Source organism: Phyllostomus hastatus, unplaced genomic scaffold (genome assembly GCF_019186645.2).
Source record: "Phyllostomus hastatus isolate PE091 unplaced genomic scaffold, TTU_PhHast_1.1 phas_scaffold_78, whole genome shotgun sequence".
In the NCBI taxonomy this organism is placed as follows: Eukaryota; Metazoa; Chordata; class Mammalia; order Chiroptera; family Phyllostomidae; genus Phyllostomus; species Phyllostomus hastatus.
Window position 1 is genome coordinate 10,475,175 of NW_025334041.1, and position 15,915 is coordinate 10,491,089.

The 15,915-nt window shown below is 48.6% G+C and overlaps 1 protein-coding gene across 2 annotated transcripts in view; it reads left to right on the plus strand.

Annotated features, from left to right (window-relative positions):
- The window catches only part of CPVL (carboxypeptidase vitellogenic like), a 105,152-nt gene that overhangs the window by 16,718 nt on the left and 72,519 nt on the right, over positions 1-15,915 (plus strand). For both annotated transcript variants that reach the window (XM_045828009.1, XM_045828010.1), the window contains exon 3: positions 6,189-6,307. In XM_045828009.1, coding sequence (XP_045683965.1) covers positions 6,189-6,307 — 119 coding nt within the window. The remainder of the gene's footprint in view (positions 1-6,188; positions 6,308-15,915) is intronic.

Consider the following 15,915-nt stretch of genomic DNA (forward strand, 5'->3'; position numbering starts at 1 on the left):
TTGACTGAAAACACCTGTGGGGGTTGGGGCAGCAGCAGGAGAAACCCCCAGCCTCACAGGAGAGTTAATTGGAAAGACCCACAGGGTCCTAGATCGTACACAAACCCACCCACCAGAAAATCAGCACCAGAAGGGCCCAATTTGCTTGTGGGTAGTGGGAGAAGTGACTGAAATCTGCAGAGAGCTGAACAAGTGGCATTGTTCCCTCTCGGACCCCTCCCCCACATACAGCGTCACAACACAGGGACAAGGGTTGCCCCACCCTGGCGAATACCTAAGGCTCTGCCCCTTACTACATAACAGGCATGCTGAGGCCAAAAAATGGCCCAAATGAAAGAACAGATCAAGGCTCCAGAAAAAGTACAACTGAGTGATAAATAGGTAGCCAACCTATCAGATGCAGAGTTCAAAGCACTGGTAATCAGGATGCTCACAGAATTGGCTGAGTATCATCATAAAATAGAGGAAAAAGTGAAGGTAATGAAAAGTGAAATAAGGGAAAATGTACAGGGAACCAACAGTGACAGGAAGGAAACTGGGACTCAAACCAATGGTTTGGAGCAGAAGGAAGAAAGAAACATTCAACCAGAACAGAATGAAGAAACAAGAATTCAGAAAAATGAGGAGAGGCTTAGGAACCTCTGGGACAACTTTAAACATTCCAACATCCAAATCTTAGGGGTGCCAGAAGGAGAAGACAAAAAACAAGAAATTGAAAACTTAGTTGAAAAAATAATGAATGAGAACTTCCCCAATCTGGCAAAGGAAATAGACTTTCAGGAAGTCCAGGAAGCTCAGAGTCCCAAAGAAGTTGAACCCAAGGAAGCACACACTAAAGCACATCATAATTATATTACCCAAGATTAAAGATAAGGAGAGAATTTTAAAAGCATCAAGAGAACAGGAGACAGTTACCTACAAAGGAGTTCCCATTAGACTATCAGCTGATTTCTCGAAAGAAATCTTATAGGCAAGAAGGAGCTGGAAAGAAGTATTCAAAGTCATGAAAGGCAAGGACCTACATCCAAGATTACTCTATCCAGGAAAGCTATCATTTAGAATGGAAGGGCAGATAAAATGCTTCCCAGATAAGGTCAAGTTAAAGGGGTTCATCATCACCCAGCCCTTATTATATGAAATGTTAAAGGGACTTATCTAACTAAAAGAAGGTAAAAAATGTAAACAGTAAAATGAGAACAGACTCATAGCTATTAACAACCAATCCTAAAACAAAACCAAAAACAAAAACAAATTAATCAAACAACTAGACCAGAATCACAGAAATGGAGATCATATGGACGGTTATCAGTGGTGAATGGGGAGGGGGAGGGGGAAAAGGTACAGAGAATAAGTAGCATACATGGTAGGTAGAAAATAGGGGGGATTAAGAATAGTATGGGAAACGTAGATGCTAAAGAACTTACATGTTCGACCGATGGACATGAACAAAAGCGGGGAGAAGTGGGTGGGAGGGGTGTGTAGGGCAGAGGGGAATAAAGTGGGGATGACTGTAATAGCATAATAAATAAAATGTATTAAAAATAAATGATAAAATATTAAATCTGTTGTACTGTCACTTTCCAATGTTCTGTTACACCGTCAAAGTCTCCTGTTGGAATTTTAAGTGGTTGATCTACAATCTGGTACGTCTGGGTATTCACACGCAGCCCTGATAACATCATTAAGGATAATTTTATTCATCTACTTGACTGAAAGCTCAGGAAATTCGGGACAGCTGGTCACCTCGCTCCCCTAAATCTCTTCTGTTGGTTGAGTCTGTCAAAGCCTTAAGAACGTGAGTCTAATACTGCAACGGAACATTTTTGAAGCGAACAGTCATTCACAAAGACAAGGAAAATTTTTATTTTTAAAATCTCCAATTAGCCGGCTTAGCGTTATGTAATTATAAGAGCATGTTTACTTTCTCTGCAGCAAAGAACATGTCCTTACTGTCTAAAACAAAATGAATCTAGGAGGCAAATTTTAGCATGTTTACAAACACTGCATTTTCACAAATTTTAAAGAATATTTTGCTATTATTACTTCTTTTTTTTTAAGATTTTATTTATTTATTTTTAGAGAGGGAAGGGAGGGAGATATAGAGAGAGAGAAACATCAATGTGCGGTTGCTCGGGGTTATGGCCTGCAACCCAGGAATGTGCCCTGGCTGGGAATCGAACCTGCGATACTTGCTATTATTACTTCTTAATTTACTACTACTTAGGGTCTGGTGGTGTCTCCTTTGTACTGGCGGTGGCCAGAGTCTTGGTGAATGTGAGGGTCGTGCCCTCCTTGGTCACGCTAAGATCTTTTTGATCTTAGTAACATCACTCACCCTGTGAACCGTAGTAAATGACAAGGAGGAAGTGACATTGCCACTAAGAAGCCATTTTCCTCTCTTTAATGGTTTTGAACATTTGTACTGTGAGTTTTGGTTCCAGGAAGAAAAGACTCCTACATCTTGGGGGTTTATTGTCCACATTCAGTTGACAGACTCTGGAAGGATGAACTGATGATCTGAAAATATTTAAAAAGTCATCTGAGTTGAAAGAATTTTAAATTACTTTACTGTGGTTTAGTTAACGGACATTTAATATTTGAAACAGGGGGAACCATGTTCTTGTGGGCCAGAGAAAAGTTTTCTCTAAACTTCTTAAGAGTTTAATAAGGCCTGCCTGCCTTGAAAGGTGTTTGTAGAAATAAACTGATTCTAGTGCATTTTTTGGGGTTTTTTTTTTAAAGATTTTATTTATTTACCTTTTTAGGGAGGGAGGGAGGGAGAGAGAGAGAGAGAGAGAGAGAGAGAGAAACATAAATGCACGGTTGCGGGGGGTTATGGCCTGCAACCCAGGAATGTACCCTGGCTGGGAATCGAACCTGGGACACTTTGGTTCCCAGCCCACGCTCAATCTAGTGCATTGTTAGTGTGGCCTCTCTTAGTTCATCCATTCATCCATTCATTCATTAACATTCATCCATTCATTAACATTCATCCATTCATTGTGTATGTTATTGTCTGGTTTGGTATGTACTGACTGTCTTAAGTGTGTAAGTCAGCATGATATGTCTCCAGGGGTGCAAAAATAAATTAGACAGATTCCTTGTTTTCCAGTAGCCCCTGCTCTAGAAAACAAGGTAGGAAATGGACCACAGTAAGTATGGGGAGCAAAGAAACAACTTGGGATCCTCAGAAAGGGGGGGGCTCAGAGGGGAGGGGGCGCCTGGGTCATTCTCGGGGGAGGCCCGCGGGCCTTGTGCTGTGCTGGTCTCCGGGAGATAGATCGATCCAATCACCCACCCCCAGATTCCATTCCCTCCAGCTCCTGCCTCTTACAGGTTTTCTCTCTCCTCGCTCTCCGTGGACCCTGCCCTTTTCTCACTGTGTTCTTTCACGAGTCCTCCCCCGCCGCCGGCTCACCCCTCCGTGCTTCACGTCTCACTCCTCCCCAGGCCCTCGTCTCCAGTTCTCTGCCCGCCTTTTTCGGAGGGCTTGCGGGGAGTTCTCTGACTTGGAGAAGATTAACCATTTTTGTGAAAAACGTTTCTGAAGTGTATTCTAGGTACCAACTTCCAGCGATCAAAGACGTACATCTTGGGGGTGGAAGGGACTGCATGGCGAGTATAATGAACAATACGGCATTGCATATTTGATCGTTGCTAAGAGGGTAAATCTTAAAGGTTCCGATCACAAGGACAAAATGTGTAGCTGTGTGGTGACAGATGTTAACTGTGCGTATTGCGATGCCAGCTGTGCCGTGCATACACACGTCTGATCATTAGGTTGTACATCTGACATCATGTTATAGGTTGATTATATCTCAGTTTTTAAAATGGCCCCCAAACGAGTGTTTTAAAGGCTGCCCGAACCCGGAGGATGTTAATTCTCTGGTCCAGTCGAGGTAGAAGCACGGAAGAGGAGAGGGAAGAAATGGCTGCTGGAGGGAAGGGTGTGGGGTGGGGGAGCGGTGCCTGCTAAACATCTATCGCTCTTTGCTTTTTCTCCAAATCCTTCTCTCTCCTTCCTTTTTTTCTTTTTTCTGGAGGGGAGTAGATCTCTTTGGAAGAGAAGGGGCAGAGCTGATGAGGTCGGGTTAAGCAACCTTCCCCTGGGGGAACTAGACTGAGACAGAAAAAGGGAAAGTCTTCTGGACTGCCCTCCGGGTGGCCGGGGCAGACGATCTCCCCTCCCTTTACTCGAGCCCTTGTCTTCTGGCCAGCTCCATGGGAAGGGTTCGTCGGCGTGTTTTCATTGCATCCTCACAGAGAGCCCAGGATGGGGGAGGTCGGCATCCGCGTTGGGCATGAAGGGAAAGAGGCTCGGAGAGGTGGCGCGACTCGCTGGGAAGCCTAATCAGGACTGCACACCCGGGCCTGTCCGCCTCAGAACCACACTTGTCTCACCAAGCTTCCCTAGCAGGGCCCTCTGGAAGCTGCCCCTTGACACCTTCCCCGCGTCCCCGCCATCGTCCCTGCCTCCAGACACCCCCGCTTCCACTCAGTGGATGCATTTCAAAGATAGCAACAGCAGTGCTCCCTGCAAACTGGCTTGTTTTCTACAGGTTTTTTGTGCATGGACTTAACGTCATCCACCTTTCCTAGGTGAGAAACCGGAGCCCAGAGAGGCCAAATCTCTGCCTACGCAAAGGTGGTCAGTAGTAGCGCTAGCATCATGGGAGTCCCAGGGAAAAGGAGCAGTGTGGTACAGAGGACAGTTCCCCTTTGGGGAGGCAGGTCCGATTGCCAAGAGGAAGCTGTGGCCCGGGGCCACAGTGTGCTTGCTGGTGGAAGTTTAGCAAGCGGCCCGGTGGGGGTAGGTCCCCCTTTGTAGCACGCATTCCCTGAGTGCAGCCACTCTCACCGCCCATGGCTCGCTGCACCCTGTCTGATGTCACCGAATGCACAGTTGGGAGGACAGGGGAGCCGCTGCACCGCAGAGCCTGGGGACTCCAGCACCCACTGAAAGTAGCTTCCGTCCGTGGCCTGTGCGCAGGGTCGAGCTTCCTTACCCACTCCCGTCTACCCGCCAGTCTCCACCGCAGCGTGTCTCAGACTGACACGGCCCCTCGGGAATAATTTGATTCTGGGGGGACGCTGGCCTTGTTATCACGAAAGGGCTCTCCTTTACTCAGACTTCCCTGTCCACTTCCCCACCGTGCCCAGAATTTCTGTTCCTTCTCCACTCCCGAATCACTGCTTCCCTATCATAATCGCTTCCACCTTATGACTCACTCCCCAGTGCGCAGCAGTGTGGAGGTTGGGGAGGGAGCACAGTCTGCCTCGCAGGTCCAGGCCTCAGCTCCCCTTCTCTCCTAGCTGTGTGGCCTTGGGCAAGTCACCTCACCTGCCTGTGCTTCCGTTTTCTCACCTGTGAGACGGGGACAATAATTATACTTACCGCCTAATGTACAGAGGCCTTTTAAGTGCTCTCTCCTATCAGTGTGATTTCCTCCGGAGTGGCCTTAGCGGTGTGAGTGTTTCCTTCCCCGCCTCCCTGTTCCCTTCCCTTTGCTGCCATAAGACAGCCAGGACCTCTGCCCTCTATAACTGTCCCATTGTCCTGTTTGGCTCTCTCTGAGTAGACACAAGGTCAACCCCAGTCTCACCTCTGCCTCTCCCTATCCTCCCTGGCCGTCCTCAGCTGCCCCCACTCCCCATGGCCTCAGTCCATCTCCCTTGATGGAGGTGGCAGGCCCTTGGCTTTCATGATAAAGGGGATGTGGGGAGCACGGCCCCCCCCCCCCCCGGCGGAGGGCTACTCAGCTATCTTGTCATCCTTGCAGCCCCTCCTTTGGGGTCAGGTGACTTTATTTTGCCCTGGCCTTCCAGGTGGCCCAACCGGAACACCTTGGTTTACTTACCTTTCTAGAGTGGGGCTGAGATTAGGTGATCTTTCTCCTCTCTTAATAAAAATCTTATCATCGCTCATAAATTATAATCGGGGACCCCCAGGAAAAGCTGAAAGATGTCACCGTCCTTGGCTAAGTTGTTCAGGTTGAGTACGTGCACTTGTCCTGAACACACTGGAATGCGCTGCCATTGGGACCCTTCTGCCCACCCGCTCGTAGCCTTGATCATGACTCCATCCCAGCCCTGGTCCCAGGGTGGGGGGAGGGCAGGGTTTCGGTCGAGATGGAGACGGCTAACCCTGCATTATTTCTCTAATCCTTGGGTAAAATTTCCCCCACCAGGGAGACGACTGAGCGCCGTGCCTCCTCTCCAAGGACTGGACTTGGTGAGCTACTGCGGCTTCCTCACTGTGAATAAGACTTACAACAGCAACCTCTTCTTCTGGTTCTTTCCAGCCAAGGTAAGCCTGCGGCAGTGCCCCTGCCAGAACAGTGGCGCTCAAGGGCGCGCTCTGCAGTTCCGGGGTAGAAACGCCAGCCTATAAAGAAACTAAGGGTATATTTATGTATTTAGTTACCTTTTTCTAAAAACAGGGGGCAGTGACTCTGCTTGGTGCTCAGCTTTGAAATTCCTTGCGGCCTTATTTGGAATATTTACCCCACCACCATCTTCCTGTCACCGCGGTCTTCTTCCTTTTTGTTGTTTTCTTTATAAAAACAAAACAAAACAAAACAAACAAAAAAAACCCTGGGGTCGTGGGAAGCCAAGGAGGATAAGGAGTGGGGGGATTCCTGAGGTTCACAGGTAATGCATATCCAAGCACATCTTAGTTCATTGTGGTCTTTTTTTTATTTTATTTTATTTTTTTTTTTAGAAAGGGAAGGGAGGGAGAGGGGGAGAGAGAGAGAGAGAGAGAGAGAAACATCAATGTGTGTTTGCTGGGCCATATTCCCACACTCACTCCTTCATACATCTAGTACCCACTAATTGAGCAGCACTCTGTGGAGCACAGAGGAGAGGGAACTGCACCCGTCTACTCCAGATGAGAGGGTGGGAAAAAGTGGTCATCTAGGATGGCTTCCTGGAGGAGGGGACCACTTACCCTCTGAAGTCCATAATAGACCCAGGCAGGTACACCCTTGTACTTCACCAATCCTCATAGGCTTACTTCAATGTCACATAGTTCTTCAGCATGAATACATCCTTTTAGGCTTATGGGTACTGGCGGAGGCATTGGCAGAAGAGCTGAGATGCATAAATCAACGTTAGCCCACCACAGGGTAATTTTCTATTTTTATTTTCCAAATTGGATTTGCTTTAGGAGTCTGAGAAAACAATGAAAAGGCTGCCCCTATGGAGGGTGGTATTTATATTTGCATGTCATTTGCATATAGCTGTGCTACATATATAATGACTGGGTAAATTGCTTAATCCAGGATGGTTTTCAAATCAGATTGCTTCTGCTTGGTACTGTTGGGTTCTACGAATTTTTTGATTTCTCATTTTTGCTCCACCAACCGTGGCCTCTGACGTCATCCAACACATGTTTGTGGGTGGGGGGAGAAATGGGGGGGTACTTTTTGGTTGAGCTCATAATCGTTATCAGGCTGTCGACCAGCCTTTCCGGGACCTGACAGGGGATTTTTTTATTTCTTCCTGCTGAGTGAGGCGAATGAGGACCCCTAGAGTACAAGGTTTAAGGGGGGACTCACTCTTGGGGTGGTTCAGGTGCAAGCTTGCCCCCTGACTGTCCTGCAGGTTCCTGCTGGGGCCTCCCCGTGGGGGAATCCAGAGGGGGAGGGAGTCTCTTCCCTCAGGGTCTGCCTTCCAGGGCACAGAGCAGAGAATGGACCTTCAGAGGCAATCAAGGAAATACCCAAACATTCAGCACGACTGTCTTAAGGAGAATTGATATAAATTAAGCCTAGACATATGAACCTAATCCTAACAGGTGGAAATTTTCCTTGTGTTCTTGGAAGCCCCTTAAACTTGACACCTTTCAGAAACCACAGTGCACAAGTGCCTTTTTCACATCGCATCTATCAATGTTGTTGAGTACAGGCATTTATCACAAACCCCCCCCCCCGCCCCCGCCGCCCGTTGCATTCGTTTCTGTTGCTGCTATGTAACTGATCACAACAGTGGCTTGAACAACACAAATGTGTTGTTTCACAGTTCGATAGGTCAGCAGTCTGACACAGTCCCACTGGGCTGCAGTCTAGGTGTTGTTAGTAGGGCTGCGGCGCTTCTGGAGGCTCCAGGGGAGAATGTGTTGCCTTTTGCCGTTTCTAGAAGCTGCCTGTGTTCCTTGGCTCACAGCCCCCTCCTTTCCCTTTAAATCCTGCTTCAGGAAGTTGCATCGTCACGTGCATCGCTCTGGCTGACTCCATAGCCATTTGGAGTCACTTCTCGGTCTCTTGTCTTTTGCCTCATTCTTCTACACTGAAGGATGCTTGTGGTTCCGCTGTGCCCACCTGGATAATCCCAGATGCTCTCCTGTGTGCAGGTCAGTTAGCTAACAACCTTCATTCCATCTGCAACCTTAATTCCCCTTTGCCATGGGGCTGAACCTGTTCATAGGTTCTGGGGATTCGGGGGTAGACATCTTTGGTGGTCTTTCTTGTCTGCAAAATAGAAGTTCGCCTAGATCTGTGGTTCTTGAGACATTCTCTCTCAGTGCGTCTCACATTGTATTGCATTTGAGAGCTACCTCCAAATCCCACCTGAAACTGGGAGAGTGAACAGGTAGGGCCTGTGTGAGAAGCCATCGCTATAGCCTATGGGCCACTGCCCTGTATGCAGTGTTCCTGACCCCAGAGTGGTCCATGGTGCTTTTTGCTAGAAAGAAACATCAAGAGCAGGCAAACCTGGAGGTGGTGATGGAGGTGGTGATGGAGGTGGTGTTGTCTGGTGCACTGTCCCAGGGTAGAGGTTGAAGAGGCGAGGGCAGCCTTCGAGGATCAGCTTCCCCAGTCCCGCTTGGTTTCTTCTAACAGCCACTGGGCCTCAGCCTCCACTGCGTTCTCTGTCACCCCACCCCCACCCTCCTCCACCCCCACCCCACCCTCCACCCCCACCCCACCCTCCACCCCGCCCAAGAACCCTAATTTCTTACTTTCTCTTCTGCTTTGGTGGCTGTGTACAATATCAGTAATTTCCTCAATGACTTCTGCATATTGAGTCTTCTTGAACCGTAGCCCAGATTTGTGAAAACAGAAATTAATGGCAAGGGAAGTGATCTTTTTTGATTTCCCCTTAAAGATTTGAGAGAGGGGAATGGAGAGAGACCCCTTAGTTCGCAGGCTGCGCTCAATCCACTGCGCTATACCACCCAGGGCTGACCTTTTGTTTTAACAACAGAACAAACACCCAGTCTTTTCTTCCTTAGGTTGCCCCTGAGCAGCGAACCGCTTTGTCTACAATGTAGGCGATGCAGCGGGAGGGCCAAGCTGGGCAGGAAAACGGGCCGAGGTCCTGCACCTTCTCCTGGTTGCCAGACCGAGGTCTGAAACCCGTACCCCCCGCATCACACATAACTGAGCTGTTAGGGTTCCCCCCTCAATGGAATGAAAACCTAGCTGCCCATCTCTTGACCAGATTATGTTTTAGGGGGACCAATAGGGTAAATTTAGGGTAGGACCTAAATACATTCGAGATGATCCCCAAAGACATCAACACAAGGCCGCCGTGCCAGGAAAGAAGCGTGGAGTGTTCTGTTGGAAATGATAGACAGAGCTTCAGGGGGGAGAGGCAGAGATGAAAAGAAGCACCGCTGACAGCTGTCGCCTCGTGGCAGCCAGGATAGATGGTTCCGAGACCTCCTTCCCCGGGGCCCACCTGCAGAGACAGTCCCAGGGCCCCAGAGCAACCACCCCTGCCAAGTCAGTTGGGTTATAAATTACGGACCCGGCCAGTTTGGGTGAAGGAGATAAAGCACGTGAGAAGGAGAAGCAGTGGTCGCCCAGATGGGGGAAGCGTTCCTTTAATCTGGCGGAGATATTAATCCATTGCCTGTCTCAGGGAGGCAGCTGATATTGTCATCAGGAGAGAAATGACCCCTTAGAAAAACCGAAGGCAGAGAAAATAAGACATCCAGGAAGGATGCCACATTTGTAGTATCCTCTGCGTATTTTCGGGGGGCTGCTGTTTCTCAAATTAGTTTTGTTTTCCTGTTATTTCTGTGAGACTCCCCTGTGATTGTATACAAATCAGGGCACAATGGGTTCTAGAACTTGAGGCTGGTGTGCAGTGGAGACGCAGTCTGCAAGAGAAAGGAAGAGGCATTTTGCACGGGATAAAAAGTATTGCTATAATGAAGCCAATACAAATGTAACAATTATAATAGCTGTTGTTCACTGAACATTGACTCTGTGCTCAACACCGCATTTTTTTTATTTACTCCTTACAATAACCACGAGGAAGGGAATTATTATCCTTTTTTAGACGAAGAGAATTACACAGATTGAATAATTACTCTTCAGTTGCCCAAGAAGAAATGGGCAAGACTGGAATTCAAAGCCAGATCTGGGCCAGAGAAGTCTGTGCTCTCGACTGGCACAGGGACCCTGAGAACACTGGTCACGGAAGACACCCACGTCAGTCAAACCGGCATATAACCTCGGCTTCCCTACTGGGACCAGATGTGACCTTGGGCACATTTTCTTCATGTCTCTGAGCAGTGGTTTCCTGTTTGTTTTTTAAAGTATTTTATTTGTATTCAAGAGAGGGAGAGAAACCATGAATCGGCATCCTCTCACAAACCCCCCACTGGGGACCTGGCCCACAAGCAGGCGTGTGCCCTGACTGGGAATCGAACCAGCAGCCCTTTGGTTCACAGGCCAGTGCTCAGTCCACTGGGCCACACCAGCTGGGACTGGTTTCCTGGTTTTAAAATGAAGATTAAATACCTACTCGGCAAAGGCTTTGTGACCAATGATATAGTATGGAAAGCCCTTAGATTGGTGCCTGATTCCTAGTAACTAGAGCTGCTATTATTACTGCACTGTTATTGTCATCATTAGCATTAGCATTTTTTTTTGTTATTAACATGAATACTGTACAGGACTAAACAGTCACCATTTAGGAGGGCAAAGAAGATGGGAGGTAGGGGCCGTTCCAAAGCTGAAGTAGCTGAGTGCCAGGAAAGCATGTGGGCTCATTGCTACTCGGTAAGGAAATGACAAAGTGAAACTGGGCTTTTTCACATTGAAGAAGATGCAGATGGCTATAGATTATTATTTTTTTAATTAATACCCTTCTCATTGGAAAACATATGCCACATTTGACTTTCTCATAGGAATATAGGTGATTTGTTGGACACATTTAGCCCAAACCTGCAGGTTATTTGCCTCAAATGTCATGGAGTCCAAACCAGAGATGTTTAGAGTTGGGCCTAGGCCCCTTCGTGAAGGTCTCTTGTCTTGTTCCTCTGGCCAAAAAGAATGGCTCGGATTCCTGGAGTCTGAGCCTCTGATGACTGAGAAAGGTTAATGATCATGTCAAGGCATCGGAAAGGCTCGGATAGAGTGGGTCATGGGGCCCCTGACTCACAACACTTGAGGTGTTTCCTCCCTCTCAGGATCATGCAGGTGCTGACCCTGCTTCATCAGAGAGCAGGGGCATCACGAGAGCATGGGGTTAGGCTACTACAGCCCGCAAGTCCACAGTCGAGTGCAAGGCCACTGCAAAGGCATTCTCTCTGCGGGAGGGAGCACGTGCCCCCAGGAGTGCCCGGCCGCCAGCAGGGCAGTCTCCCCCTCCCCCAGGGTGAAGGCACGGGACCAGGCTCCAGTTCCTCAGGCCGGACGCAGCGGTGGAGCACAGTGGCTCCCAGACTGGCCGCTGCCCCTCAGAAGTAGCTGGGGAGCATTGCAAATAAGGCAGATGCCCCAGCTCTGTGTGCAGCCCCTCCCAGTAGATTCTGATCCAGCCCGTGTCGGGAGGGTCCGGGGATCACTATTTCTGACAAGCATTTCTAGCAAGTGGTTCCAGTGCAGCTAGCAGGTAGACTTGACTTTGGGAAAAGAGAACGAGAGGTCAGGACCCCAGGATTCTAGTTCTGGGTGTGCAGTTCCTGGTCATGCACCTTTGAACACAGCACTCATACTCTCTGGGTCTCAGTTTGCTCATACAGAAATGAAGATGTGAAACCTAGTCGATGTCCAAGTTCCCTTCCAGTCTTACATCCTGCAGTTCGCAGTGTTAGTCAGCTTCCCTTGTAAGACATGCCTGAACGTGCAACCTGAGGCATAGAAACATCGAGGGAGTCCACGTCAGGGTCCAGGTTGAGGGAAAGAGCCCTTGAATCTATGGCCACTCTGCTAGCTTAGCCTCCAAATAGTCGCCAGTGACCTTTGTTTCTTGGTCTGTGGGTCCCTCTGTCGTCCCCTTCCATACTGAATCCAGGCTGGCCTTTGTGACCAATACATTATAGCAGAAATGATGGCGTGTGACTTCCAAGGTTTATAAAGGACACAGCTGCTTGTGCCTTGGTCTCTTAGATCACTCACTTTGAGGGAAGCCAGATGCTAGAAGGACCATCTAGAGAAACCCTCACTGAAGAGGAAGGGAGGTCTCCGTCAAGCTTGGATGGAGCACTAGCTCAAGTCAAGCCTTCAGGTGATTGCAGCCTGGCTGATAACTTGATCGCATCCTCATAAGAGACCCTGAGCTGGCACTGTCCCACCGGATATCCCTGAGGTCCTGACCCACAGAAAATGGAAGAGATAATACGTGATTGTTGTTTTAAGTTTGGAGACATGTTATGCAGCATTAGATAACGAATACGGCCTCTTGTCATGTGCTTTTGGGCTGTGACTGTGATATCTTGTGACAACCAGAACTTCAGGAGAGGTGACCACTGGGACAGTTTTTGTTTGTTTGTTTGCCTCTCGGCTTTTATTCTATGCTTACCTGTCCAGTGATAATAGAGCTTAAACATTTTCCTATGCAGTGATCACGATCCGAAGCTTTGCCAGTAGAGGGTGCTGCAGGGACATTGCAGGAGGAAGTGAGAGTCCCTTCCTGTTCCTGTGTCCGAGTTTTGCTTTCTCTTTGGCCTGTTGACTAGTTTGTCAGCAACATGTGTAGGGGGACATTCAGTGGCCCTCTGCCTCAGCGGGGCACGGAGACCATGAAGACCCTCAGCAAGCATGTACTCATGGCTCCGTCCCCACGATGACCACCTGGCTGTGGGCCTCTCAACGTGGATGCCATACATCCCAGGCCTTGCCGGCAAGCAGGCTTCCGGCGGCCCACCCTCAGCAGCCCCCTCAGCAGCCTGGACCACCCGCCCCCCGAGGGTGCTTTCCCACAGCACCATATGCTCCTGGTTGCAGGTCACCCTTCAAGCAACTGGGCTCCCAAGGCCCCGATGTCCTCTCCAATGCCACCTCGCCGGCCACAGCCCTCAGCCCCTGGGGCCTTTCCCATTTGTCCAGGGGCTGTCGGTCAGCCTTGGGCCAGGTCCCCCGGTGGACTTCTCAGCCACGCAGTGGGCTGTAACCATGCCTTCCCTGGTGAGGTCTGCACTGCAGCCCTGGGAGGGGCCCCATTCACACCTTGTGAGTTTGTCCATCCGTGGGAACTCTGCCTCAGCCCGAGGCATTCTTTAGGGTTCCCTTTACCTCTGTATGATTGTTCTCCCATTATAATGCGTAACTTTTATGTGAAAATTTCCCTGATTCCCCACACTTGCTCATGGCTGATCGTGGTCAGAGCAAACACTGGAAATTCTACCAGAATTGAAGATCAATGTTCCCAAGTAAAAATAAAACTAATAATAATAATAATATTTTAAAAAAGAAAACTGTTTAAATTAAAAGTACCAGGTAGTTTCTATCTTCTGACTGACTTGAAATCAAGAGAACCACCCCATTCCGAATCCTTCTCCCCTGCCTGGAGACACCAAGGGCAAAAGTGTTGTCTGGCCTATGGAACCAGGGACAGAACTCAGGAGCAGGTGAAGCCAGTTTTTCGGTCTCAGCCCTATTCTGTCCGAGACCACAGGATCACCCGTCTGTGCTTCATTCTCCTCTGTTGGCAGATCAACAAGTATTGCTTCTTCAGACAATTGGTAGAGGATGGCTACCCTATAGTGTCCACGTTTACCTGTCTTTGGACCATGCTCTCAACACAGATTAACTAGTGCTTCTCCTAGGGACAGAATGTGATTGGCCCAGTTTGGGTCAGGAGCTCTTTCCTGGTCCAATCAGCTAAGGCTGAGGGTGCTGGGTCATGTGACACTGCCTGGTTAATGGGCCCTTTCCATTGGTGAATGGGAAAGTCAGTTCTTAGAGAAGGGGGCGTGGCCTAGACACGCGTCTCAAAATGTGTCTTAACCATAGATGGCTATGGATCCAACAGCCTTACTGCTCAGATCTGGAGAGCCCAGACATGTGTCTTCTTTGAACTTTCCCTGTATCTTTTCTTTGCTGTGTTCTTACGGCTTCAGGAATCTGGAAGAGTAGAGGGCAGGTGAGACAAAACAGGAAGAAAGTAGGTAAAAAATGATACATTAGAGATCATTCCATTCACAGGGATGTTTGAACTCTGCAGAAACCTCTGTGTGCCCAATTCCCTTTGAGAAATGCAACCTTAACCCAGAGAAGAAAGCAACCAATTTTTTCAACCATTTCTTTCTTTGCATCAAGTAGGGGGAGTTGGGTCTTTTCTCCACCCCACTGCCCCATTTCTTCTAAAGTCCAACTTTCCGGCAAGAGGCACAAACAGAGAAGCCAGAACTGCCTCATGCAGTAATGACAACTGAGTAGAAAGCTTAGGTAGGAGAAAGGAGGGAAGGAGTCCAGCGGGGTGTGAGCTGGCTCAAATAAAGTAAACGCCACGACTCAGAACTTGACGACCGTGGAGGCTTGAGTGATGCCAGGAGACTCAGGACAGAGAAGAGTTTGAAAGGGTCTATTATCTGTAGGCTGGCCCAGGGCAACAACTGCAGTAAAGGAAAATGTCCTGTGTGGTCAACCTGCAGCCCTATACTAAGTACAATTCCTCCGAAAAGCGCAGCACATCTGAAGCGAGTGGTTAGTACATGCCGGCAGCGTGCATGCAGGACTAAACTGTTATTAGGTACCTCGTTAATGGTTCTGGTCACAAAGCCAATTGTTTGAAATGAAAAGCTCTGCCTTGATTAACACCATTAGTTCAGCAGCTGACATATCAGCTGAACTGGAATCTCTGTGGCAAAACGGGAGTCCCTTCAAACGTACTTGGGGGAATTTGGGGGTCATTTACTTGGGGGTACTAATGACTTCAATTAAGACAGAGAACATTACTTAAGCCAATCGCATGACCAGCGTCTACATGTAGAAGTGTGAGGGGAGCCTTCATTACTTTCCCAATTGCACTTCTCATCGTAAGTACCATTGATTCGGGTTGGTTAGTGTTTTAGTTGCTGTTTTTCTTACCAAGTGTGGTGTTCCTTACTGGGAGTGGGGAAAGGGGGGCGGCTAGAGTATGTACCCAGCCCTGGGCATTGGCAGAAAATGTTGCCGCAATACTTGTTGAGATACCTATGATTCCCTGGAGTTACCCCATAAGTCCTCTGTATAAAACACAGTCAGGGTACCCGAGACTACTGAAGTTTACATGTCTTTAGTCCTCCCCCACCCACCCCAGTATGTGGACTTACTGCCTCAGCGGTATATGTGCGGCCTGAATAGAAGGTTCTCTCTGCCATGTTACATAGAAGAGGACAGAAGACCAGTCTGGTGTGATGTGGGGTGGTGGGGGGGGGCGGGGGGGGCTGAACAGGAAGACTCACCAAGTAAATGAGTGTCACTTACTTCAGATGACAAGCTATCAAGACAGAGGGTAGACTTTTCACCATTGTGAATGAACAATGGAATGCACCGATGTGAGAAATTGTGAAATTTCCTTCCATGGAGATTCTTAACAAACGGAAGGGATAACCTGCCTCCTTCTGGGCTGTTTATCCTGGAACAAACTCCAAAGAAGGAGTGACCAAGTTCACGACTTGGCCACCAGGGGTCACCAGAAGAATTGAAAGGGCTTCTGAGGCAAAGTCAACAGTTTCTGGTTCATCAGCAGAAA